The following is a 26,139-nucleotide window of genomic DNA, read 5'->3' as shown; positions in this document are numbered from 1 at the left end:
GCGGAGGAAATTGCGCGGTCCTTGGCAACGCCGCTGAGCTGCGCTTGTGAGGGCTCTGCTCTCCCTCTCTGGTTTTAGGCTTTACAGCTGACACTTCCATAAAAATCAGAAATCTTAAAATTACACTAAGGCTTACTTAAATAATTATCTTTCATTACATGAACGTTGGCAGCAATGGAGGCAGTTTCCTGTGTAGGGACAAAAGGATCCTATTGTCAGTACTGGAACAGATCTAAAACAGCTCAATTAAGCAAACATAACATCCTCAAAGTTTGGCCTGAAAGGAAGTTAAAATAACTGATCTATAAAATGTTTTAAATGTGCTTTAAAATGTCATTACTCGGATAAATCTAGCCGTTTTGAAGCTGGTTCACTAGACTTTTATGGTCCTGCCAGTTTATGGCAGCATACGTATTCACGTCAAGAATTCCTCTTCCAGAACAGTAGATGAGAAGACAAAGCCACAGTAGCGCTGCGGACCGAGGGGAGGCTGCAACCAGCTCAGGAATGGAGTTTTGGCTCCCAGGCTGGGAAAGCTGCTGCGAAGCATATCCAGCAAGTTGTGTGTGTTTGTGGCAGAGCTGGAAACCAACAGATATTTCACGATATAAGGCTGGACGTGTTGAAGTTAGTGGTAAAGCTTCTGTTGGCTGCAAGACTGGCGCTGCAAAGCAGGATGATTTTTCTTTGGTTGGGGGGTGGGGTGGGGTGTCTGTTTGCATTTTTCTTCTCCTTGCTGGAACACCTCTGACTAACACTGGGTCTAAATGCAGAGAATTGGGACAATGCTGAGAAATACCAGAGGATCCTCCTCCTAAAATTAGTCCAGGCATACAAAAGCCGAGTAGGCATCAGTTTAGGTCAATAAAGGTCTTTCCACTGATGCTTTGCTGGACTTCAGATCAGTGCATGAAGCACATTTACTTATGAATTTGTAATCGCTTGCGAAAGATGGTAGTTTAACTCCAAAATGCTAATGATTTAAGCCTCTGGATCAGCAAATACATCTACATAAACTGGCACGACTCTGCTCACAGTTCAAGGTAAACAAGAACCCAAAAATTGCTGTTATGCCCTGAAGATACAATGTTTAGTTAATACAGGGATTTAGACCATTATTTTTTTCAGCTGCCTCCATAGCAATGCGGTGTGGTATCCACAGTAGGAAACCTCATGCCAGCAGCATCTCTGAAATATGCTAAAACAATCTAAATTAGAAAATGTCAGCTTCTTGGCTAATGTTCCTTTGGAGTTTCTTTTTTCCTTTCTTGTGCCTCTATAATTTTATTGGGATGACTAAATCTCTGAACTATGTTAGCAGTAAACAGAACTAATTTACCCCCTGCTTCTTTGAAACAGCTGCTGACAGCTGCACTATAATTCAATCATGGATCTTCGCAGTGCAGTCTGCAAAACATATTCATATTTTTGTATTCTTCCCTCTGTTGTATTTGGACTGAAGGAGTCGCACCAAGTAGCGACGTGTGCCAATTTTGCCCATACATAGAGATCGATCTACATGAAAACAGAGGCTCAAGATGAAATATTGCCCAGCCAAAAAGGTTCTTTGAATATAGGGAGAATAACCACACAGATACACAATGTTGTTGAGATATCTTTTGTAAAGTTGCAATGATTTATTTTACTAGTTTGTACAAAAGGCTTCTGACAACTGCTCTATGAAAAGAACCAGAAATGTGTAAGCATTTTTGCCAACTGTTAATAAATATCTTCTTAAATAAGGAAACAAATGTGCTTAGGAACCGAGAATCATTTTTCCTGGATGTGATTGAAAAGGAATTCAGAGATGGAAATAAATAATTCTTCTTCCGCTTGTGACAACTATTTACATAAAAATGTACAAACAGTGAAGCTGATGTTGAGCCTAGCAACAGAAATCCTGTTTAAAAAAAAAAAAAAACAAAACACCAAACAAAACCGAAACAATCCCCACATAATATTTAATATATGAATCCTATACAGCGAGATACCATGGTCCAAGTTAAAAATGCAATACACCAACACAGTGACCACTGACACTGAAACACCCACAAGAAAAACTAATCCTTGACTACTAAATAGTGGAAGTTTAGGCATGATTAGCTTTTAACTTTCTAGGCAGCACCTTAACTTCCTTTAGGAGGTTTACAGAAGCACTGGTGTATACATGTATACAATGTCAAAAGACACCTCCAATCTGCGTGATTTCAACACCTCACTCTAAAGAAGAGATGTACTGAGGGCAGTTTTGGCTGTTTATCGTAGATGGTCTTGTCTGCAGGCTCCAGGGAGAGATGGTCTTTTGGCTTCAGCTGTTGTCCTGCCATTTGGCTGTCTAACTATTTGGTCAAAGTTTCACCTTAGGGCAGTTAGGAAGTTTGCCGGAGTCGTGCTTGCGGAGTGTGTGTGCTGCGGCCAGGCTGGTCCTGCAGATGTTTGAGTCACCTGGGTTGGAAGCTAGGCACATCTGGCAATGTGGCAACTGCTCACCAAGGTCCTTGTCCAAAACCTACCGATGTCATGGAGAAACTTCCACTTTCCCATAAGCCTAACCCTGCTACTGAGAAAACTGTTGGGAAAACACCAATTGACTTAAATGGGATTAGAATTAGACCATCAAAAACAAGTTTCCAACTTTTTTCATAGATGGCAATTTTTTTCTTCCTTTGCTTATTCTTTATAAAGTGAGGCATCTGGTCTGGATTTGATCTGTGACTTAAAGGAAGAAGAGCAGTGAGTGATTTCCAGAATCGGGCGGTTGCGTTCATTTATCTTCTTTCTCTAACTCTCCTCTAAGGCAAGATACGGAGCCAAGTTCCCACTGTGGCTGCATCGCCCTGTCCGCTCGCTGAGCAGAGAGAACTATCTCCAGGGATTTATTATGTTCTGGACCCATCTGTTGGAGGTTTAGGTTTTTAAAGTTTGGAGATTTAGAGCTGGGTGTGCTGTGGACCTGGTGTTTTATTGAACAGAATTTTCTTCTTTATCTCCCTGGTGAAATTTATGCCAATCCTGCTTTTGTAATTGCAATGTATGCCAAAGCATTGAATTGGTTTGCGATTGGTTACTGCTACTTTGTATTCTTATTCACAACAACTTTAATTGCATTTTAATTACATAAGTGTGATGTTTGTGTAACCTGTGACTTTAAAAGAAGAAAAAAGAAAAGCCTTGAGGGGACGTTTTCTTGCTCCTGGTTCCAGCTTGTTGGTGTGGCTCTTGAAAGGGTTTTTTGTTTTTTGGGGTTTTTTTTTTGAGAAGATGAAGCCAATAATAGAGCAGGGGCTTTATTGTAAACACTGACCCTGGGAAGTAAGGTTTCCTAGCTGGTTTCTAGCTGAGTCTGTGTGGTGCTGGGTGTACGTCCCAGCTTACAGCACCTTCTGCGCTTGAGCCTCCATGTTTTCAAAAAAGCGTTGGAACTTGTTCTGTCAGTGAAGTCAATGGACATTTTCCAAACAGGAGCAGGATCTTTAGCTGGCTTTCACAACTCCATAACTGCTTAGGATACCCCAGCTAAACGTTAGGTTTAATCCTTGTTTCTTAACATTTTGCTGCTTTCATGTTTCAAGTTCATAGCAAATTCAAATTCTTTCTGGTTGCTAGAGGAAATTTCCTTCCCTGTTGACAGAAAAAAGTATAGCCAAAAAGACTTGCTCTTTGGAATTATTTTCTTCAGTTCTTTTGCTTGCCAATTAGAAAATCCTTTTTCTTTTTCTTCGACTGATCTGTCCTTTGAATTTGCATCAATCCAGATATAGTTTTTGCTACTATAGTTTAAAACTGGAAGTTGCGTGTAATCTTTGTTTTGCTTATAAAATTGAAGCAAACAGAGGGATGGAAGTAATAATTCTCTAACAAAATACCTGTTCACTCCAGGTATATTTTGTTCACTTATTTTATTGCAAACTGTGTTACAGGAACTACACATGCTTATTAGTCACAGCACATTCTCACCTTGGATAGATTATTATTTTTTAACTCACAGTCAACACTGGTGAGTTTGCAATCTTCAGAAAGACTCGTTTGCAAAAGTACGTATTGTAGGAGCCAATTTTGTAGGCAGATTTGGTTTTAAATGGTTTCTCTGGCTTGTTTCAGTTTACAAGCTCATTGTCTGTAATAAACTAAAACAAAATGTGTTCAAATGCCACTTAGATCCAGAAACTGTTCCATTGTCTGAACTTTCAGAAGCCTGGTCCTAAAAACTGTTTGGGATTTTTTTTAAACCCATTGCTGGAGAGTTAGCCTTTCCCCCTCCCCCACACAGCCGTACAAAACCACTCTTTACAAATAACTTTTTTTCTTTCCTACAAATCTAATGACAGCCACATGCTCGTACCACCATGTTCCTGTATTTTTTTAAGATAACATTGGAGCTGTCATCAAAATAGAGCACTGAGATGGCATTGAGTTGTGTAGGAGCACAGCAGGGTTTCGGCACAGTCTCTGGGTTTATAAAGTGAACCTGGGGAATGAAAGTAGAGGCATGTTAAGATTTACTTTTCCCCTTTCTTCCCCCATATTTTTCTTTCCCAGGCAACCTTCTGTCTGTCCCATACACTCACTCAGACATGTTTCCAGCACCTGGCTTTGTGTACAAACGTCTTGAGATGTCCCCTGCATGTACAGAGGCTGACGCACGCACCCAAGTCAGATCTAGTTGGAAATCTTTCAGCGAGGCAGGTTTTCATTAGAAAATTCCCATTTGTCAGAGCAGTCAGCGTTCTGCAGAAGTGTACCAGTTACGATAAACTCTGCGGGACAGGCGGGTGAGGTTTTGTGAGAAATCCCATCAGCCTGGGGCGGGGGCCCCTGTCCCTGCGGCTCGCAGCACCGAGACCCAGATGGGGCCAAGGGCTCTGGGTCCCCTGCACTCCCTGCTGCGGGACCTTTGAGGAGAGGGGGAAAAAGCAAATAAAAAGCAATCTACCAGGAGAAAAACACGCAGGTATTTCTTCCCTTGGAAATGTGGACGCTTCTAGTTTCCCTAATATATTTTGCAATGTTGTCCTTAGATGCGCACAGGACATGGAATGTAGATGAAAAGGTGGAGTGAGCCTCCTCGTGCCCTGCCGATACGTGTAGGGAGCCCGGGCGGTTAAGCTGGACCCAAGCTGGGTAGGGGAGGGCGTCCAGGCAGGTCAGCTGGGGGTGCTGCACAGCCAGAGTACTCAGGACCAGCGTGTCTTCTGGCCCGTGCTAAGAGCTGTGGTCCACTACTGGCTTTGGTGACACAGCTGGGGCTGGGTGGCCCCCAGCCAACAGTCCCCCTGAGCACAGGCACTGTGTCATGAGGACACGCCAGCTCAGGCCTCCCATCTGGACATCTTTGCACAATTTCATAACACAAATACACCCACAGAGCAGCTGGGCTGTGTAATTTTGAGATTCACTGACCCCTTCCTCAGCCTGTCCCCAAATCCGCTTTTGGCGGCACCCTACAGCGGATCCTTACAGAGTTTTTCCAAGAGATGCTGATAGTGGGTCTCACATCCTGCTCTTTCCTTCCCGTGCAGTGGGACTATACCACCATTAAGATGTCTATCATAGGGCCTTTTGAAACTAGAGAGAGCATGTCAATGCTTGCAGCAAAGACAGGGTAATTCCTAGCCAACTATTAATTCAGGCCACTTGGCTAGACACGTTTAGCCAGATGCTGCAGGCATCTTAATGAGCTAATGCAGACCTTCCTTCTCTTGTTAGCTTAGAGATTTTTTTTCTTGCATATAAGCTTATTTCTGAGTAGCACCTATCAGAAATAACTCTGTACTAGGAGCTACAGCGCACCTACCAGTGTCTGTACAATGGCATGATTTGTAGCATTCATGTATGAATTCAATGGGAAAGCACATTCTCCTTCACAGTAATACGCAGCATAGCCCTCCGGAGCGATGATCCAGTCCTTGATTGAATTGAAGATGTTAGATTACAGAGAAAGACAGAAATGTGGTGCAGTGAAACAAAAAGTAGAACAGCACATAAATCTGACAATTCATATGTCTACACACAACTACAGTAGCCTGCAAAATAAAAATCCGGTACTCTGGCCTTTCTAATGCTATCTTATACACCTCTAAAGCGGCTGCTTTTCCTGGAGGGACATATCCCACTTTGCAAACATGCCCATAATGTAGCTGGGTTTAGTTGTTTATCCATTCAGCAGTGTCCTCCTGGCTGTCCACAAGGATCGCTTCACCCATTGCTGAAATGCAGGTACAAGCTTTCAGAAACGAAAATGTCTTTAACCAGGTCTAAAAGAATTGATAGACGAAAATGGAGAGCCGTATGCGCGTTCAGCACTGCCAGAGGAAATTCAGGGGGCCACAGTTTCTCAAAAGGACCTAAGTGTGTGAGTTTCTAGCCAGTCTCACACTAAATATTTGTATACCCTGACTTTGCAGAAGCACTTCTTAAGCATGCTACAGGCAATATACAATTCTTTCCCCCAGGGATAAAAGAAAAAAATCCAGTTAGTGGCTTGTTCTCACTATTGCAGCTCAATAAGTGATGTGCAAAGGCACCCCAGCTCACACTCCGGTCAAGCACAGCCCTTACCTGCCACCCCAGGTCTCTGAAGCTGACGTAGAGCTCGTGCTTCTTGCAGGCTTGTCGCTGGTCGCTGCTGCTGTTCTCTGCACAGGGGGAAAGGGAGTCTGTAGGTCTGTAAGGCTGGGCTGCCCCAGCACCCACAACCCTCAGCAATGCCCCAACAGGGAGTGAGGCATCACTGCTCATCTGTTGCACTCGTGGCTTTTTTTTTTTTTTTAAAACATTTTCAGTTTTAGTCATAAAACGATGGCTGGGTTCAATATATATGAAATATGAAATGCCCCTCTGGCTTTTTGTGCAAAGCCAAAAAAGGCCGGGGAAAAATAGCTTTTTTTTTTTCCCCCTCTTTTCCTGGGCTTCTTCTGACCTCATATTAGCAAAAAGCAGATCTCTGATTATTGCCTACTATTTCAAATGAAAACCTATGAAAGGAACGATAGGGAAAGGCACTGTTTACTTATTTTCTAAATTTCTAACTGTCTTTGAATCACCTGCGTTACTGGTGATAGTTGCACCTTCAGGCCTACAAAGGCAACGTATGACATTAAGTCAATGTGAAATCTGTTCTTCTGTCCAGTGCAGCTGGATCCAGATTACAGACTTCTTGCAATGGGTGACAATGCTGAAGCCAAAGAATAAAGTGTGGATCTGAACAACCATGACTATCAGTGCAGTTTTAAAGTTGTCCATCCTCGACATATAGCCTGAGCTGGGGACTCAAGTAGAAGTACCAGAAAATATTCTTTTAACTCTTCTTGTTGGAAACTAACTCAACATGGGGTCCCCAAGCTGGAAGCAGGATACTGGTTACAGGGACTTTTCTAACCTACTCGCAGAAGTAAGAAATTCTTTTGTCCATTACCCATCCTTTAAAAATTGCATTTTAATTTGCTAAAAATAGCAAATAGATGATAAAAATGCACACTTAAACTGCAGACCATCTATGCTTGGGGAACTGCAAAACCCAGAGCTCTGAAACATAAGCCATGGAAAACCATTTTAAGAGAGACTAGGATTTCGGGTGAGAAGTACAGAAATACATATAGGTGGGCAGCTCAGAGAAGCCATACCTATCACCAGGACTGCAGAAAAACATCATTAGTTCTAGGACAGGAATGACCCAATTAAATATCGGGAAGCTGCAACAAGACTAATGGGAGAGAGTTCTCCCATAGCCTTGCAGGTAACCCCAAGCAACCCGAGGCAAAGGTGAGTCGCGTAAGACGATATTGTTCCCTACGTTGTCCTTTGCCTTCCACCTCTTGCAAGCTCTCCTTCCATTCAGTGAAGCGCTCGCAGAAATAGAGCTGGAATTTGCCACTGCCCTCAGCGGAGCTGGCCCTGCGCTGCAGTTCCTGCTGGGAAGGTCACCAAGGGCCTGTTATTCTGAGGTATCTCGTAATTAAGCCACGTTTCTATTTCAAATGCCTGATGGAGTTTTCTTCCATATTAGGAAGCACAGCTCCCCCCAAAATAGCTGCGGTTATCCTGAGCAACGAATGCGTTTTCCTCTTCCGTGAAAAACTTTTGGGGCTACTAAACTTTTTGGGGGCTAAACTTAAAATCACAAACTCTGAAAACCTACAGCATTTTGATACAGATCCACTGAAATATATTATCGTTTTGATCCCTTACTCATTGATTTAATGTAATTATCTTACATTTCAAAATGAGAATTTGTTTTATGTGGGAGAAAAGGAGGTTTTCTGGTTAGACGGCTTTTTTTTTTTAATATTGGATTAAGAAATCCCTCAGTTTAACATTGTCACAAAGAAACATTATTTTTCTAATTTTTTTTTTTTTAATAATCCCTAATCTCAAGTAGTTCAAACCTGCAAGAGAACACTACTGGCAGACCAAAGAGACAATAAACAGGCTGAGTATGGGAGAAAACCGTTCCCACCCAGTGTCAAGTCCAGCAGAGCATTATCCCACACCCAGAAACACGGACCCGGCAACCCGCGCTGTACCTGCGATGTTCGACACCCGGAAAGCTTCCTGGTTCTTTGGCGTTTTTGATCGATTCTGGCTTCTTTGCTTCCCTCCCGTGGAGCGAATACTGCGCAGATGGACCTCGGTGGCTTTGAAGAAGGCTACCGTGAATGGCTGCTTGTTCTGCGGGCCGTGCCTTCCAATAAGACCCGCCAGCTTGGGATTGATGCTTTGCCCTTAGAAACAGAAGGGACTGATAAGAGGGCCTGCGGTAACTTTTCATTTTCAGCAGACATAGTAAGGATAACAAGGAGGAGAGCTGCTGTCTGGCTGGTAAGGGCGATTCCTAGGCGTGTCTGTATGCGTCGATCCGCCAAGGGCCTGGACTTAATCGGCAAAGCTGCTTCTGACAAGAGCAGTTCAGCACAGCTAACTTCATTTTATATCTGCGTGTAAAAGTTACATAAAATAGTCCTACGTATAATTATTTTACCCTAAATCCGCTTAGCACTAACTTTTCCTGCATTCTTTAGAGGGGTTTCTTTAAGTTCACCAACCTATAATTTGAAGTGATCCTATAAAAGGAACCATAAAACTCAGCCCATAGGAACACTAAATTCCCACTGGAAGGTTATTAACTTAAAATAAAAATGCTTTGTATGAAATGTTGACAGAGTTCCAGATATACTGTAGCTGAGAGAAATAGTTCAGATGTTTAGAGACATTTTGCTTATTGCTGTATCTCAGCACTACTGTACCCGATAACTTTGTTCTAAAACTGTTGATTACTGTTCATGCTTCCTTCATCCTGGGCTTTTAAAAGAATTTTATTTTTGGTAAAAGATGATTAGGGGGTTTCTCTGTAGAATGAAATCAATTATTTACAAAAGACACGAGGAGCGGGTGGCAGCAGGAAACATAACATTTCTCCCTGTTGCCTCCAAAGGGTGTCTGGGCGCTGTTGTCAAATGCAGGGGCGACATCCAGATTTATTCTGTTCCAAGCTACTGAGTACTGCTGCTAAGTCAAAGTTCTGTTAATGGCTTTTGTGATCCTTTTGCTAAAGACAGAGCTGGGCCTTGTCAGCCACAAAGCAAATATGCCAAAGGACAGCTGACACTTTTCTAGAGAAGCCCTGAAAGGCAGCCTGGCCGGGGAGAGCAGGCGAGGGGCTCTACAGTCCACCGACAAAAATGTCCTTATCTTACTAGTTTCTGACTACCATGTGAAAAGAAGCTGGTAACCTGAAATATGTCTAGGTAATATTATATAACCACTGTTTTTAAGATGAGTAAAGTAAATGCCAAGGCTTATAAATGATTGTCTTCATGGAATTGTTTCCATCTTTGCTCTTGCACGTGGCCAAAAGATTGGTAAAGGTGACAGACCCAGAAAAAAAGGGGGCTGTGGTCAAAGCTCGAGGCCAAGAAATGGACCGGCCTCTGCTGGAATCCATTCTTTATATTTCTAAAAGTGTGCAGCCCAGCAAGCAAGTCCCAAGCTGCAATATATGGGATTTGTGGAGAGTACTGGCCCAAGAGGTGTTTTAATGGCAGCTTGGCAGCAGGACGGCTGCCCGTTGTGGCTAGGTCCCATGGCACACTGTCTGCGGAGGAGCGGGGCCAGGCTTTGTAAACTAGACAAAGCAAAACTCTCAGGGCACCCGGAAAGCTTGGGCGAAAATAGCAAATGCAAAAACTCATGTACATAGATTTATATGTGGACACACATCAACAACTTCTTCACCTTCTGCTTAAGCTCCTTTCCAGAAATTTGTCCAAACAGTTTTCATTTTAAACATTTGAGGCTGAGCCCACAAAGTGCTTAAGCAAGTAGCTAATGCTAAATATATAAGTAGTTCCACTTGTGCTCAGGCTTTGCCAGATCGAAACCTTATTTCCTGAAAACAAGCTCAGCTGCAGGAGTTAGAGCTCACTGAATACTGCTCCTATGGCTTTTCCTGCCCCTTCAAAGAAGCCTTTCTGCTTCCCCAAGCTGTTTAAACTAGCAAGTACATCTACAGCTGTGGTTTGTCCAGTGTAAATTATTTTACCTTTACCATGTCTCTAGAGAGTAGGTCAGCAGTGGGCAGGGAGGGGACCCAGCTTCACACTGATATGTTTAATGGATTTGCATTAGCGCAGCAATAAGTAGCATTTGACCAATGAATTCCTCATGTAACACCAACATGTCATGTTCAAGACCATTATGGTGGCAATGTTTCCTTAGGGGAAAAAAAGGCATGTAGTGCCTATGCTATGCGAAGTAGCATATTTCTTTTTAATAAAGATGGGGAAAATCCACTTTCTAACTTTCCTATACATCCAGAAAGCAAGGTTAAACACAAGGACACGTGTGTAGTCCCCATTAGACAATGATAAACTTCTCCCAAAAGAACTAAAGCCGTGCTCTTGAACCAGAGGGCACGGCTTTATCTGCTTTTATGAAGCTGCTTTTTTAATACTGTCAAAAATGGGATCTTAAGTAATAAACTAAGTAAACCTAAGTGGGCAGCTGCTGTTCCCACGTGCTGCCGCCGAGCAAAGCATATCGGGTGCTGGGCTGAGAGCTCACTGAAGGCTGCTGAGTCACTCGAACATTTCTTTTGCTTGCTGCTTGAGCTGATCCCCGTTTTCTAAGAGTAAACAAATACCCTTTGATTCCACCCTAGTTATACACGTTGATAGACTTATTTGGCAAGATTATAAAGAAATACAAAGATCAGTTTAATTAATTTCTTTTGTATAATTTTATCTGGACAGTGCTCGTGATGTCAGAATTTTTTTTACATAAACTGTATTGGCTCTATGGTTAGAGATCTCTATATGTAATGACAAATACAAAGAAAAGATTATTTTTTTTTTTCCTAATTCGCTTAAAGCTTTGGAGGTTGCCCAAGCATATAGTGTTGCATCAAAATCCTGCTGTGTTTGCAGCATATGATTTTCATATGAAGTCCAGGTGTAAAAGCAGCTTTCTCATTAGCACACACAGTTGGTCTAAATCCAAAATGAAACTTGGGGAGCAAGGAAGGACATGTCCTTGCCATTCAAAATAGAAAGAAAAATTCATACGCTGGTGGAGAAATGTGAGTGCAAAGGTGTGCTGCCAGGGGACTTGGTTACAGAAGACAAGCAATCAGCTCCTGTATCTCTGTATTTACTTTTTAAACACTGCAGTTGGCTTTTCTAACTTTAATGACAGACTGATTAAAGTATTTTGTTAATCTATTTTGAGAAAGCAGCAAGTCACTTTGTGTACGATTTCCACCCTTTACAAACTCAGCTAGATTTTTCAGGAGAAACCAGATTCCTAATTTTCATTGAGTTGAATAACAGATGAGAATGCACTTATCACTGAACCTGGGAATTTCTGTCTTTGAAAGCTCGCTCTGTGATAGATCTGGCTGTATGCTTTTAAGGGTCCACTCCTGATTGCTCCAGTAGAGCAGCGAGAGTTACTGTAAGTGTGTGCAAAGTTGCAGCATTTCCTTGGATGCAGGATCCTGAAAAGTCTCCACTGAAATCTGTAACATATTCATAAATCAGCTGCCTTCCTCCTTAACGCTGAAAAAAGGGATCGACTTTTGCTGTAAAATCACTAGGTGAGGATGGGGAAGGACGGGGCGATAAGAAGACTTTATTGGTAGAAGAGTGAGTGTGATACTGTAGTACCCATAGTATTTAGAGATATTAAGCCTACTTCCAGCTATTGCTTTTCTGTGGACTCTGGGCTGGGTCTTGATGGTTTTCCTATACGTGAACCACAACTGAACAAATGTGCCATGATTGTGGACACAACTTCTGTACTTCCAAGTATTTCCTTTAGGAGGCAAACTGGAAACTAAAAACAAGGACAAGTGTTCGAAAACGGGTTAAGCTTGTCTTGGCTGTTAATTTGCCTTACTGTTTTAACTTTAAGAGTTAAGATTAACTTGTAAATCAGGTTGAATTTGAATCTTTATACAAAGATGGCAAAAGTAATGTCATTGGGGTGGGGACTAGTAACTTCCATGGTGAAGCTCCTGCTTTGTATCTGTGTTTGGGTTTCTGCATTCACTGATCACTCAGAAAGGGCAGGTTAAAACAAACCTTGTGCACCTCTGTGTGCAGGTCTCACATGAGTAAAATCACCCTTTCATGTAAATGACTCTCCGTAGGTTGCCTGTTTCAAAACTGCTTTGCACAGTCTTTATGCAAAATACTACTTACTGGAAACGTTCAGAGTGTTGCATAAAAAGTAATAGCAAGTGATATCATAGATGCATATCTGGAGAATGAAAGTATGTCCTTAGATAACTACATTCAGAGTACTTATAATAGTCTTGAGCTGGGTTTTGCTTAACCTCTCCTGTGGGGCAGCCAGGCAGTTCCAGATGGTCCCAGGTCCTGGGAACCCCCGAGAAGATCCAGGATACTTTGGTTTCCTTGCACAAGTCTCTAAGTGAACATCAGGAATCTTAACTTTAAGAGAAAGCAGCGTGACTTTTTAGTTAAGACCTGGTTAGGAAAATTCCCCGCCTGATTCTAAACACATCCTTTCTGGAGATGTTTCAGAGCCAGGTCTTCCCACCCATTCCCAAACCTCACAGGTTTGTACCATAAGCATGCTGCAGACCTTGGAGTCCAGACCAGGCACGACTTTACTAGTCATTGCTACTGCCACAAAGGAAACTAAAATGGTTCCGAGCTGCTTTCTGAATCTGAAAGGATTCTTGTGCCAGTTAACACCAGCCTTCTACCTCACTCACTTGTGTCTTTTCGCACATAGCAAAGTTTCTTCCTCTGTCCTCGACTGGATTGCACTACCTGCAAATCAGCCAGCAGTGTATACATACCTCGATGGGGACGTGTACATAGCTAATACTGAAATGACTGCAGACAGATTACCAATCTGTTAAAGCATTTGAGTACATCCTTAACCTGAAATATGTCTATGAATTTTTTTTTTTGTTATTATTATTTGCATCTTAGGCAAATTCAGGAAAAACACGGTTAAGAAATTCTATTCAAAGGAAAGCGTACTGAATGCTTAAGGCTTCCCCGCTTCCCCTGGCTGGGAATCGTATACCTGAAATGGAGACCCACTGATTGATGTTGGTGTCTGACACTCACCATCGATGCCTTCCACGGATAGCTGCAGGCCAAGATTGTGTTGGGGATTCACCACCCAGTGATTACTGGTTGCGGTAATGTCAAACACCAGCCACCCTTCTTCTGCAGCCCAGATTGTTCGAGAGTCGAGCAGGAACAAATCTGAATCCCTGAAAAAAAGAAGCGTTAATTCCCGGTTACCGGGCTTTCCACCGGAGTCTCTATAGACATTCACATACATGCTTTAAGCAAAACACTTGGTCGGCCTTTCAGCAATAGGCAGATTATGCCAGAGCTGGGCTGGCGTGCTTTCCTGTCTAATCACCTTCAGATGAAGCGCTTTTCTGCTATTTAAAAAAGGGAGGATGGGTTGAAGCAGAGTTGAGGTGGTTTTGGGTTACTTTGCTGTTACAGTTAACCTTAGAGCTGCTGATGCAACTTCAGAAAAAATGCTTGCCAGGCACAGATTTGCAAAATTATTGTTTGCATATGCAAACTCGGTAATTGGGCAGACAATGCTGCTCATTATCCTTTCCACACATAATTTCCTGACTCTTATGCATAATTGTAGCATTGGTGCAAGCCAGCTGGAACACTGGTGTGCATATATTAACATATGTAATGATTTTTTTTTTAATTTTTTTGTCTGAGGTTACAGATAATTGATTGAGGCAATAACCCTCTGCACAGTCACAGTCTGCATTACTTTGGATGGCAATTTTCTTTCAATTCATTGCTTGAATTTTTTAAAGGCCACTGCTGGGTTATTCTGGTTGAAGAACTAATACCAGAAAATGAGAAAGATCAGAAATAGAGAGGATTTCATGCATTTGAAAAGGGTGAAATCATTCTGGATTTACAAAACATTTCCTGGCAAATTGCTGTAAAATGAAAATTTGAGAAAACACAGGTTCTGTAAAGGAAGGAATCTTCTCTTATCAGAAATTAAGAAAGAGATAAAACTTGGATGAAAAAATTGGATAGTGGTGCAGTTCCTTTATAAAAAACAACTTTACAAGAAGAACAAAGAAACACGGTGGAAGTGTCTAGACAAGTCCCGTAAGAGCTGCTTTTGTACTTACAGTGCACAAACATGATAACTTGTTTAAGTGTAATTATATCCTTTTGAATGAAGAAATATCCTTGGAAAATCCTTTAATCATGTCCTCAAAGCTTAAAGAAGGCCTTATAAATTTTGTCACTATTGATTTGTCAGTGCAAATAAATATAACTTAGTTTACACAGTGCCTCTTGTTTGCACAAAATATCAAGTGATCAAAAATGAATCTGAGAAGTGCTGTCGGCACAGAGGCTTTTGTCTCATAGCTTTTAGTGATTCTTTTCCCTGTGAGATACCAAGAAATTAGAGGCTTTTGTCCCACACAGATGACTCAAAACAGAAATGGAGTTTTATTGCAATGTTTTTACTATCTAGCTTTCCTTTCAACCTTTGTGGACCAGGGCGTATAAGAGATGATGGCTTTTCTCCGTGAGCTAATGGATGTCACCGCCTCTGGCTCTGAGCTGGCTTACAAGAAATTAAACTTCTGAAATTAGTTCCCGCAGAGCACGTGAGCACATCGCCCAGCGTGCGTAAAAGGAGGATTCTGTCGTTTTCTCGCCAGTGCATGATGCTGTTAACCTTTGGATACGACATGGCTGAATATGTAGATACAGCCAACGCTGCTGAGGGTGCAATTAGTGCTGCATGTGGCAGCCTGAGCGAAAGCAGTGCCTTTCTGTGTCAGCTCAATTCAGAAAGAGGAGGCAAGGTCTGATGCTTGCAAGAGATGTTTTGCAGGCGTGGGATTGTAACAACTGCAATTCCTCCCTTCGCCCAGCACATCTCTGCCATGGAGGAAGGCACGGGAGAGGGAGTTTTGCTTTCTTTTAAACAAAGTTTTGGTTTGTGGAAGAAGCCCTGCATCAGCATTGAACTTGCTGCAGCACTTTCTTGCTAATGCATAGGGGGTCCTATGGGGGAGTATTTTGGTGATGTTTGGGCAGCCAAAGCAGGTGGCTTAGGTAGGTAGGGGCTGTGGTGCAGCAAAGGAGAGCCTCAACCCAGGTGTTGGGAGCTGCTCTCAGAAGCTCAGTCAGCTTTGCTGGGTGCACCTAGGACAGCTGAAGATAAACGGTACGGATAACCCCCTCCTTCCACATACGCATTATTTACAAGAATGTAAGATGCTTGAACTCTAACCGGGGGACAAATTTCCTGGGGTTTCATCCCCACCCAGAAGCAGTGGCCCTGTTCCCACTGTGCATGACGCAGCCGCACGGACACCTCCCGCCCTTCCCTGTTTACAACACGCTGAACAAAACGCATCCCAGAGGAGCCAGGGACAAGGGAGTAGTACGGATTGGCCCGTTCCAATGGCTGAGTCCAAGTTTCCAGAAGTAAAGGGTTTTTATATTCACATACTGCATCATTTAAGCATGGCCCCTGACTGGAACTCATGATTCACACAAGGTTTAGTTAATAGGGACTTGGCTTGCTTGGGTTTTCTCCCTTGTACTTTGCAGGTTGAAGATAATAGCAATAATGATAACTTTTTGTTTTTAGCTACTGCTCAACTGCAGTATTACTCAGAAAAACCAGCCTTTAAGCTTCCCATGCTGACATGATGCAATCAGGGTAACCAGACAACATGAGGCATCAAGTACCAGGGTGAGTCAGTCTGGGAAATTGTATAATGCGTTTGTTTTCCTGTAGTTACAGCAATGTGCAAACAATAGGCCTGGAGGGGAAGCCTGAAGTGAGAGAGATCAAAGGCACTCACTAAAGGGAAATGTCCTTCCCACACACACTTGGAACATTTGGACCCAAAAAGGCCCCGTGTCAGATGCTCTCTGGAGAAGTTCAAGCACTCCTGGATTAGCACTTTCCACACTGGCCCACCAGCAGCGGTCGGGGATGGGATGCAAAACCTGACTGATGTTGCAAGCAGAGGCTCCTGAGATTGTGGCGCCTGTTCCCATGAAAAGAAACCTCTTGTTCTTTTTAAAAGAACACCCTTCCTTTAAGTGAAATGCCCTGCTCTCCAAAGACTTATGGCAAACAGCGTTAAATCACTAGCTAAGAGACAGCAAGCCCTTTAGACATCATTGTTGGACAACACATAATAAACACGGCAAAGAAATGTTATTCTGCTTAGACTTAAACAAAATTTGCTCTGAGGGCTCCCGTCTAATGAGTTGTCATATGAGACAGGGCTAGTCTAACTGATGTGGCTGGTTTGGGTTTTAGGTTTGAGATAAAGATCAAAGCACAAAGGGAAAAGGTTTCCAGTGCACATCTCACCCTCTGTTACCTTACCTACAAACTGTACGTATATTTAGAGCATTCTTGGAGCAATGTGAATAATGGCTCTGCAACCAAGAGGCAGAAAAGCACTTGGGTTCCTTGGCCCTGCATTCAACCCCTTCATTTGAGAACTTCAGAGCATGTGAGAAACTGTACTGAACCTCCTACCAGACCAAGAGATAGGAAGAGGCACGTGATCCTCGTTTTACAGAAAATTAAGCTGGGACATGGAAATGTTAACGTCTCGATTAGAGTTACATAAATGATGAAGTCTGGATCCAGACCACAAGTATGTTTTGTTGAGACCACATCAAAATGGCTCAGCGTTCAAAGTACTTACATCAGCGGGAGTGTCAAAGCTTTTAGCAGTGATAAAACTCAGGGCTTTCAGCTCAATTTTCTCAAGCATCGGGCTGTCGATGGAGCCTAAGATGAGGACAGGAGGTTGGCGCTTGCCTACTGATCGCTTCGGTAGTGTCTAGCACTGGATGCCAGAAAGCAGAGGCACCTCCCGTTAGCACTCCCAAAAATTAGTCTACAGGTCATATAACTGCTGTGTGGTCTATGAAATTTCCTTAGTGAACTTGGTGTTTTCTGGACTCAAGGGTGAATAACAAGTATTGCAAAGTGAGGGTGGCTGAGGAGGATGCATGTGAGATCGTGTCTGGAAAGCAGCTGGCGTTATGGAGGTGGAAGGGCTGAAGCTGCCAAAGGGCTGTGTTTGACCAGGGATGTGGAGGGCGGGTGGCATGAGTAGGGTAAGAAAGGGAATCACAGGGGATTAGTGGAAGAGAAAAGGACTGGAAGAAGTGAGGTTTGTGGGGGTGAGTAAAGAAATAAGGGGAGACAAAATACAGAAAAGGCAAGTAAGAGTATCCTGAAAGGAAACGGTGAGGAAGAGAATTGCCATGTCGCAATGCAGTAATTCTAAGATAAGAAAAAGGATTAACAACCAAGAAGCTTCATGAAAATACTATGTATGGGCTCTTTGCCTTTTGCTGGGGTATATTTTCAGCCTCTAGGATGCACTTTGGTTTGTAGCCATAAACACTAGAAATGTATCTCAAAATCAGAAGTGCAGCATCTCTCCTAATCACCTGCCTTGAGGAGTTGGGGCATGAGAAAGCACATGGACTAACAAGAGAGACTCAGTGAAAGTATGACAGTTGGCAATTTTGCAATAGCAAGGGAGAACAGGAGATGAAACTCTGCATTTGTAAGCTATAATGCTATAAGGTCTCTACTGCTTTAGGGTAGCCCTCTTACCAAACAGCACCTGCTTTTGCATCTGGTTTCTTCACTCACTTTCCCCATCCGCCTTGTCAGCTCTGTTATTTCAAGCTGCTGGTTGACAAGTGGTAGTAAACACTAATGAGCACTTCCAAATGGGATAAAAATAAATGGGAAGAAGGACGGGCAGCGGAAGAGAAGGTGACTCTCAGCAACTTTCATTACGTTGCAAGCCAAGTTGATTTCTGTGACATGCTGGCACTCTGGGTTGTGGGCAGACCTGGAGCCCTGGCTCACCTGGCCGTGTCCTGGCAGCAGCCAGCCCAGGGCCACTACCAGCAGGTCCTGCAGTCCCCTGCCTTTGTTCAGGTAATCTGCCAGCCCAGAGAGCACACGGAGGCTGCCCGGCAGCTGCACCACTCTAATACCTACCTGCTAGTTTGAGGAATTACAGATCTAGCAGTGTTTTAAACAATAACCCTACTGTGACACCTTGCAACAGACTTCAAATTGCTTTACAAATATGGGTCAACCCTCCTGCTTCCGTTTTAAAGTGGAAAACACTTGAGGCACAGATATGTTAAATGTCTTTTTGACTCGGCATGTAAACCACAGCCACTAAGCCAGGAGCATAATCCTGTCCTCTTGACTGGTATTCTAACCCTAGAGGGGCTGTTTGGGTCACAGGCATGGTGCAAGACAGCAAGTTTACTAACAGGCAGCCCAAGGACAGAGCTGGCATGGGGGGATAGGGGCAGTTCACGTCCAGGTTTGAGCAGGTGGAGGGAGGAGAAGGCAGAGAGGGCATCCTAGGAGGGTAAGAGGAGATCTGGGGTTAGAAGACATCTGTTTGGATTAAAAAACTGCAGTATCCAGATTCCAGTTTGCTTGGTGTCATTGCTTAAAGTCAGCTGCAGCTGTCCAAAGACAAGCTTAGGAAAATATTTTTCAGACTTTCCTACTTTGAGAGGGCCCCAGGATCTCCCTGGGCCTCTCCCTGGCACGTTTGCAACACCCTCTGTACACAGACCTGATGCAGCCCTCCTCCCACACCTTCCCTTCCTTGCGTGCCTGGGATCCCCTGCTTACCCTTCCCTCTCCCTCCCCGCTGATAAAAACCCTCCCCATGCCCCCGGGGAGAAGCCGCCAGCCAAACACAGCCTGGGGTCTCCTCCAGGTGAAGGGATGGCCACAGCAGAAATACAGTTTGCTGGAGGTGGTTTCCAAGGATTGGTCTGAAAACTGGCTGTACTGGTGGTGAAACAGATCTGTGTAAATTTTGTTGAATCTTGGGAGAAATTAAATTCACTTTAAAATTTCAGCAGGTTCTTAATTCTATTTTGTGTGTTTCTAGTAATCGTGTTCCCTTCCCTATGTAGTGTTTGAGAAGGGTAAGATCTAGGTTTTAAAGACTGATTAGAAGTGGCAATCGGAGTTTGTTACAGAGAGATGCAACGTGTTTCCTAAATATGAAGCCTCTTGTAAAAGCAGTGCTGAGAGAAATGAGGTTATATACATATCTCTGACAATTTATATACAGCTGTTTCTATTCAGCATTGAATCGCTGTTCATTAGTGCATCACTTAGCTGAGTTGAGCCCACTGGGGTATGCAAAATGCCTCCTGCAGCTACTCAAGTGCCTGTGAAGAGTTGTGCCTTGCTAAGTGAGTTCAAGATTTGTCAGAGGTTTTGCAGGCTGCAGTGGCTTTTAGGAATGGTCTGAAAGAGATAACTAGATGCAGCTCTGTTCTTGGAGAGCTACAGGCTTTCCATGCTAAAGTTCCCTTGCTACTTGCTAAGAGATGAGTACAGTTATCAACTGACTTGCAGGTAAGTCACAAAAAAAAAAAAATCAAAGCTATTGTCAGTACCTTTCTAGATGTTGCTAGTACCTGCAGATACCGTCATGGTGCTGGGGCACCACGTTAAAACAAACTATACCCTTCTTCGCTGCACCATCCCTAGAACGATCACACTGGTACTTAAAAAAGCTCCAAAAAGAAGGCACATCTGCTTCGCGGGTTGGGTGGGCCTAAGCCTTTCTTAGTTACTAGGATTACATGTTTCAACCCACAACATGGAAACAGACTCCAACGAATGGGAGAAAGGGGTCTGGAGAGGGGATTAGGTTTGATCTGGGTGCAGAAGTGGTGTAGTTTGAAGCACAAACTAAAGCGTTCCAGCTGCAAGTCAAACCCAGGAATGCATCGTGCAAGATCTTATTTTTCTGTAGGGCTGGTAACATGAGCATTCAAATCATTCACTGCCTTTGAAGCCTGTGAAATCCATAATGGCCACAAAGTGAACATGTAGCAACTACATTTCAATTACCAAAGGCTGGTCAAGTACCTGGCTTTATTCTCTCCAGTAACAAAACTCCCATCGACTTCAAAGGGGTTGGGATTTACTCCACAGTGCAAGTGCTGGGTCCAATGAAATCTGAGATGTAACTCTGGGATATGAGGTATTTTAGCTTCTGAAGGTGCAGACAGATGGGCAGGATCGAGCTCTGATGTTGAGGGGAGCTATACAGTCCGCGTTTTTTCTGCAGCTTCAGGTTAATAAATTGAGGATGATGCCACGACTGATAATCTGCCCCAGAACTGCATGGGTACTTTTTGAAAATACACAAGTTCCTATCAATTGCAATAGCAGTTAGGTACCCAACCTGCTTAGCTGCTGTTAGAAATCCCACTACATATCTGCGTGTCTCTTCAGCACTTAAGTCCCTTTGAAATTCTTGCTTTGGCCATTGCTTACAACAACAGTGGAGAGTCTGAGGGTAATGGATATTTCTTTTGCAAAGTAGTTCACAAACTATTTCATGATTCCACTGTAAAAGCATCAAAGTTCATTTTTCTCAGGCTCATATACATAAGCTTTATTTTGACATGTTCCCTGCATAGCTGCCCGAGATCAATGACCTTCAACACCTTGTAGCAAGCCTTGTGCCGTGTGATGTGCGCTCCCCAGCACTGGAATCTGCTTTGCTTTCCCGCAGCACCCAGGAGGGAAGAGACGGAGGCTTGAGCAGCACCCAGCTCCCTGATGGCAAACTTTAGTTCCCGCTAGCAGGGTTTGTGACCACAAACAGGGACTTGATGTCCTGCTGCTCAGCACCCTTCTCAAGCCAGTCGCTGGCTTTATAAAACTCTCTCCCAGGCTTTTGGGTGAGTGAACCATGAAGACCAAACAGAAGTTGGACATGAGTCACTGGACTTTAAGTTATGCACACGAAAGCTTTGAGACATGTTCTATTAGTCAAAACATCAACTATTTTCACAGTGTTTATGATATTAGGAACATTTTTGTTCATGAATGTACTTGTTGGCTTAAAGTGAATAACTGATGCTTTGTGCCTAAAGAATGCTGTACATGCCTTTTTATAGAGGAGATGTTGCCAGTTTGAAAAGCTTGCCTTGCAATGAATGCATAGATTTGGAAAGGCCAGAAAGAATATTTGATGATTTAGTCTGGTTTCTTATAAACACCTGTAATATTATCTTCAGTTTGACAGAGATATAATTTCTATTAGCCAAAGTCCAGAGTGGCATCCCGTCTGCTACTAAGGACGGAGCTGGGCTCTCGTTTCTACTGCCAGGGCTGTTAGGCGTCTATCTGCCCACGACTGAGCAGGCGGATGGAGGAGAGCTTCCACCCTGCGTTGAAATGTCGGTACTATTGAGGGCCAGGATTTCAGAAATAGTCTGCTGTGGGTGCAGCTGTTTGTCTGGAAAGACCTATGCCTGTATTTTTCACCAACAATGAATTGCAGACAAGAGATGTTGCTGGTTAGATACCTGCCAACCTGTCTGAGCTTGTAAAGTAAGTCATTAATTGTTGAACTGCTCGTACTCATGGTTTATTTGAACTGAGGGCACACCATCACACCCTCCAAACTGGAGGCTCATGAGAGGCTTAACTGAAAATCAAGCCTTCAGCATATCCAATGGTCTCTTCACCCTCAAAGGAAAAAATCGCCAGCCAGCCTCAGCTTGGGCTTTTCAGCTGCACCCCGTGCAGATTTTGTGGCCCTAGAAGCTGTCCCAATCTCTGCTGTGTTATGAAGGAGAGGCGATGCTGTAGCTGCCTCTGGGGAGCCCGGCATTGAGCTTCTGTGCCTTGGTGCACTTAAACAGGAGGTTTAAGGGGGGGCACAGGCCAGGAGAATACCTGGTGTTTCAGATCCCGAAAGGCAATTCCAGGAATCTCCTAGGAGATCCCACTGCTCTTGTATCATCATAAGAGCACAGGGAGAGGGAAAACCATTTGGTTTTTTGTTGGCCATTGTACCTGCCGTGCTCTAGGGAGAGGAATCTACAAAGCCAAATGCGAGCAAAGGTTTTCTTGCCTGCGTGGGGGAGAGGGTTTGGCTTTGTTTTGCTCTTGTTGCTAACAACGTCAGATGGGTCTGACTTTCCAGCCTGCTCAGGATGAGACAAACAGCCAAGGAAGCATCAAAGTGAATGGATGTTTTTTGATCAACATTGGAGAGAGTTTGTTTTCTTTCTCCACTTGCCCAATGACACACTCACTTGGATGACTGGTCTGTGACAGAGCCGGTTGGAAAATGTCAGTGGAAAAATGCAGAAAAAGAGCAAATATTTGTACAAATGTTAGGGACAATATTTTTACCTTTGGTCAATCCAAACCAACAGGAATATTTTTTCAGGACAAACTGTTCAAAACTCACCATTGCCTGTGCCAAAATGTATGTAAAGGGTGAATATGCATGAACACTCATTAAAAAAAGTGTTCCTGTGGCGAATATGACGCAGTAAAATTGCATCTAATCTTGCAGCTGGAACATCTGTATAATTAGCAAGATTCCTCACCTATTCCAGCCAGTGGTTCATGTATATGCCTGCCCCTTGCATACATTTCTTCCTTTAGGAATAAGAATTTGTGAAGGAGACAGTTTACAGAAACACTTGATGCTCCAAGCAGTTGTATACCCATAACTATCCCCAGTGGCTACCTTGCAGCCCTCTCTAAACATAGTTTTAACCAACCTGTGGATGTAGCGTCTTAAAATTAAGGTAATAAATGTCATCCTAACTCTGTCAGTAGGTTTCCTAGTGGGCACCTACCTCCCTAATCAGGATCTGAAGGAGAACTTCCCTGGCATCTGATGAAGAAGGACATTTACTCTAAGAACAGGTTTCTGGCAATTTCCTAATGCCCTGGCACGCTGGTGAGGGCCTCTTCATCTGCCAACACACATCTTGTTTCTGCTCTTCCCAAGAGTGAAAAGTCATCCCTGTAGGCTTGTACCTGTATAACCTACTCAAGAAAGACAGCAAAGGGAGGCTTGTATCTCTGGAAGGGCCTAAGATGGATAAACTTAAATGCTTGTAGTAAGCAAGACATCTAACGGGTCCTATGCACATTTGTGGCTTGTTGCCTTCTCCTTTAAGAAAGCCTGGTTAAAAAGTATAGTTTGAATTATCATTGTTTGATAAACATAGATTAATATTACCATAGTCCCCAAACCCTGCAAATAATTGTGTCATTAGAAATGCCAAGAGAACCATAAGTTTTGACCCATAAAATTGGAATTTCAGATGTGGAAGAAAACACACCCGTATTTAAATACTTTTACCATACAGCAAAGCTGGTAGAAATTCTCACCATTTAAAAATGTTGATAAGCTTTCCTGTCATATTTTAATGGATCAAAAAATGCAAAACATTTTTTTTCTGCATTTTTATTAGCTCTTATAAAAATATAAAGCCTCCTTTTTAAATCCCTAGTGTTTCTCTTTTCATAAACCTAAATTAGGGCTGTAGTATTATTACCCCATATTTAGTAGTCCTAGAGAATAACTTCTGACCAGCATATGACTGTAAATACTTTTCATGTAAATAAATGCAATCTCACTTTTGGTAGGATTTGTATGTAAAAGAAATATGTGCAAATGAAACTAAGTGCCTTTGATAAACGGTTTGGGATTGCTGATTAATTTGAACTAAAAACAGATGAGAAAATTGAACATATGTTCTTATTCAAGTTCCCTGGAGGATTTGTCAGGGAGCTTGGTACACATTAATAATTGCTTGGAATGGATTTAATAGCTCATCTTGTAGTTTTGCACACACAAAACAATCAGTCAATATAAAAAGCATGGTGTCATCTGTCTTTGTTAATTAGGGATCTCGAATGCCTTCGGTAATAAAGGCTAGTAATTAAGCTACAATGGGAAAGGAAGCATTCAGATGTGGGTTTGCCACCTCAGGATCCCTAAGCGGCAGGAGGAAGAGGGTAGGTCTTCCAGAAATCTTGAAATACTCTGAGTTTATGATCTTCTCCTGCACTAGCACACAGCCAGGCTTGTTTGCTGCTCAGCTACCGGCTGCTCCCAGGGACAAGAGTGACAGCGCTGGGGATGCTCCTTGGGGCACGCGGAGGCTCACAGGGCACCTTCTCCCCATGCCTTTGGTGGCTGACCAGACATGGCAGCTACGTGCCCACTGCATTAGCATCGACTGAGACTTCACTGTACAACCCTGATGCCTAAGCCCAGCTCTTCAGCCACGTTTGATGGCACCAGTATTTCTAAAAATATTGGACGTAACTTTTTAAAGGAACATACTGTGCTTGCACGTTCATCAGGATTTGCCTGTGGGTCACTCACCTTCCTGGGTGCTCCTGGAGTACCTGGTAGACACTAATCTGGAACGTTTCGTTATCGAAGCGTTCGCGGATGTAATCCTTATATATCCTGAACTCAGCAGCCGTCACCGCTTCCCCCTCTGGGATTCTGGAGAGATCAAACCTGAACTCTCGGTAGTGGCAGCGCTGATGGTGAAACTCTCTGTCATGCTCCACTGAAACAGAAAAACAGCCCATTAGCCACCTGCTTTGTTCCCTTTCCCCTCGCCATCAAACAAGCTTGTGAGTTGCCACAACAGAAAAGGGCAAGAATATCTGATTGCAGCATCTCATGCTGTTGTTCGGTTCATTAAAGCACGTAGGAAATACATGACTCTATCTGGGCTATTATACGCATATATGTGTTTATCAGACTCTCTTTGAAACAGTTTTACAGCTGGCCGGTACAGGGTGTGGGTGACCGTTGTGTTTTAATGATTTTTGGCAGCTTCGTGCTTGACAAGTGACTCTGGACATTTGCCACCGATAACGACCAAGCTGCTGTGGGAAGGAGCTGAAAGAAACAGATGGGGCTTTTCAGGAGTGCTGGTTCTTGGCCTGACTCTGCTTCTGAAAATTACACATGCACACATGCCTACCCGCACACATATATACACAAATTCCAGTCCTTGAGGCTTTTCGTGCCAGTGACCCACATTCAGTGCCAGCTGAATTCATCACAAACTCACAGCCCCGCTCCAAAGGGTCAAAGCTTTCATTTTAAAGCATCTGTAGTGATCAGAGCTGTGAAGCAAATGTTCAAAACGAGGACCTTCTTCCAACTCCCAACCCTGACCATGAAATAACACGAAGTGCCAGAGTCCTCCCAAAACAGTGTTAGGACAGTGCGTTATCCCACGGAGTGACAGGTCTGCCTGCCTTCTGATGGACAGCTGATGGTCTCGTGTAACACTGCTTGTGGATATTGAAGCTGAGGGTCAGTGATGTGAAGAAACAAAGATTTCAAGACTGTCCTCTAGCAAGGGGGAGGAGAGGTATCAGTGCCCCATCCCAGCACATGAAGTGAAGCACCCTTCTTGGAACAAATTCCAAATTAAATAGACAAGCCGGACAAAGGAAAATGGGGAAACAGAGATATAAGGGATGAACTGACTCGCCAGATGTCACACTGCACGACATTTTAAGAGCTGAGATTTGAACCAGGGACTTCCCTTATGTCCCAGTCCCATCGTCTGTCCACTTGACCTCCCTGCAGCTCGACTGCACAATTCAAGTAGTTAGCTCTGAGATTTTCTTGGCAAAGAATGTGTGTCTTTCTACAGGCCTGATTCTCTTCTGGCAGCAGTAAATCCATTGTGTAAATCCATTGACTTAAATGGAATTACTCCTGAAAAAGAGGAGTTTCAAGCCTGA

The 26,139-nt window shown here is 43.4% G+C and overlaps 1 protein-coding gene across 1 annotated transcript in view; it reads right to left on the bottom strand.

Annotated features, from left to right (window-relative positions):
• Window positions 1-1,609: 1,609 nt before the first annotated feature.
• BMP7 (bone morphogenetic protein 7) overlaps window positions 1,610-26,139 on the bottom strand; it is a 48,144-nt gene continuing 23,614 nt past the window's right edge. The window contains exons 2-7 of the mRNA XM_076351896.1: window positions 24,749-24,941; window positions 13,599-13,747; window positions 8,523-8,720; window positions 6,559-6,635; window positions 5,795-5,905; window positions 1,610-4,468 (exon numbers count right to left, since the gene is read on the bottom strand). Of these exons, the coding sequence (XP_076208011.1) occupies window positions 4,319-4,468; window positions 5,795-5,905; window positions 6,559-6,635; window positions 8,523-8,720; window positions 13,599-13,747; window positions 24,749-24,941 (878 nt within the window). The 3' untranslated portion in view covers window positions 1,610-4,318. The remainder of the gene's footprint in view (window positions 4,469-5,794; window positions 5,906-6,558; window positions 6,636-8,522; window positions 8,721-13,598; window positions 13,748-24,748; window positions 24,942-26,139) is intronic.

The sequence above is a fragment of the Aptenodytes patagonicus genome, chromosome 14 (genome assembly GCF_965638725.1).
Source record: "Aptenodytes patagonicus chromosome 14, bAptPat1.pri.cur, whole genome shotgun sequence".
NCBI classification, from domain to species: domain Eukaryota; kingdom Metazoa; phylum Chordata; class Aves; order Sphenisciformes; family Spheniscidae; genus Aptenodytes; species Aptenodytes patagonicus.
Note: the sequence above shows the minus strand (reverse complement) of the source record. Positions and strands in the feature narration are given on the sequence as shown.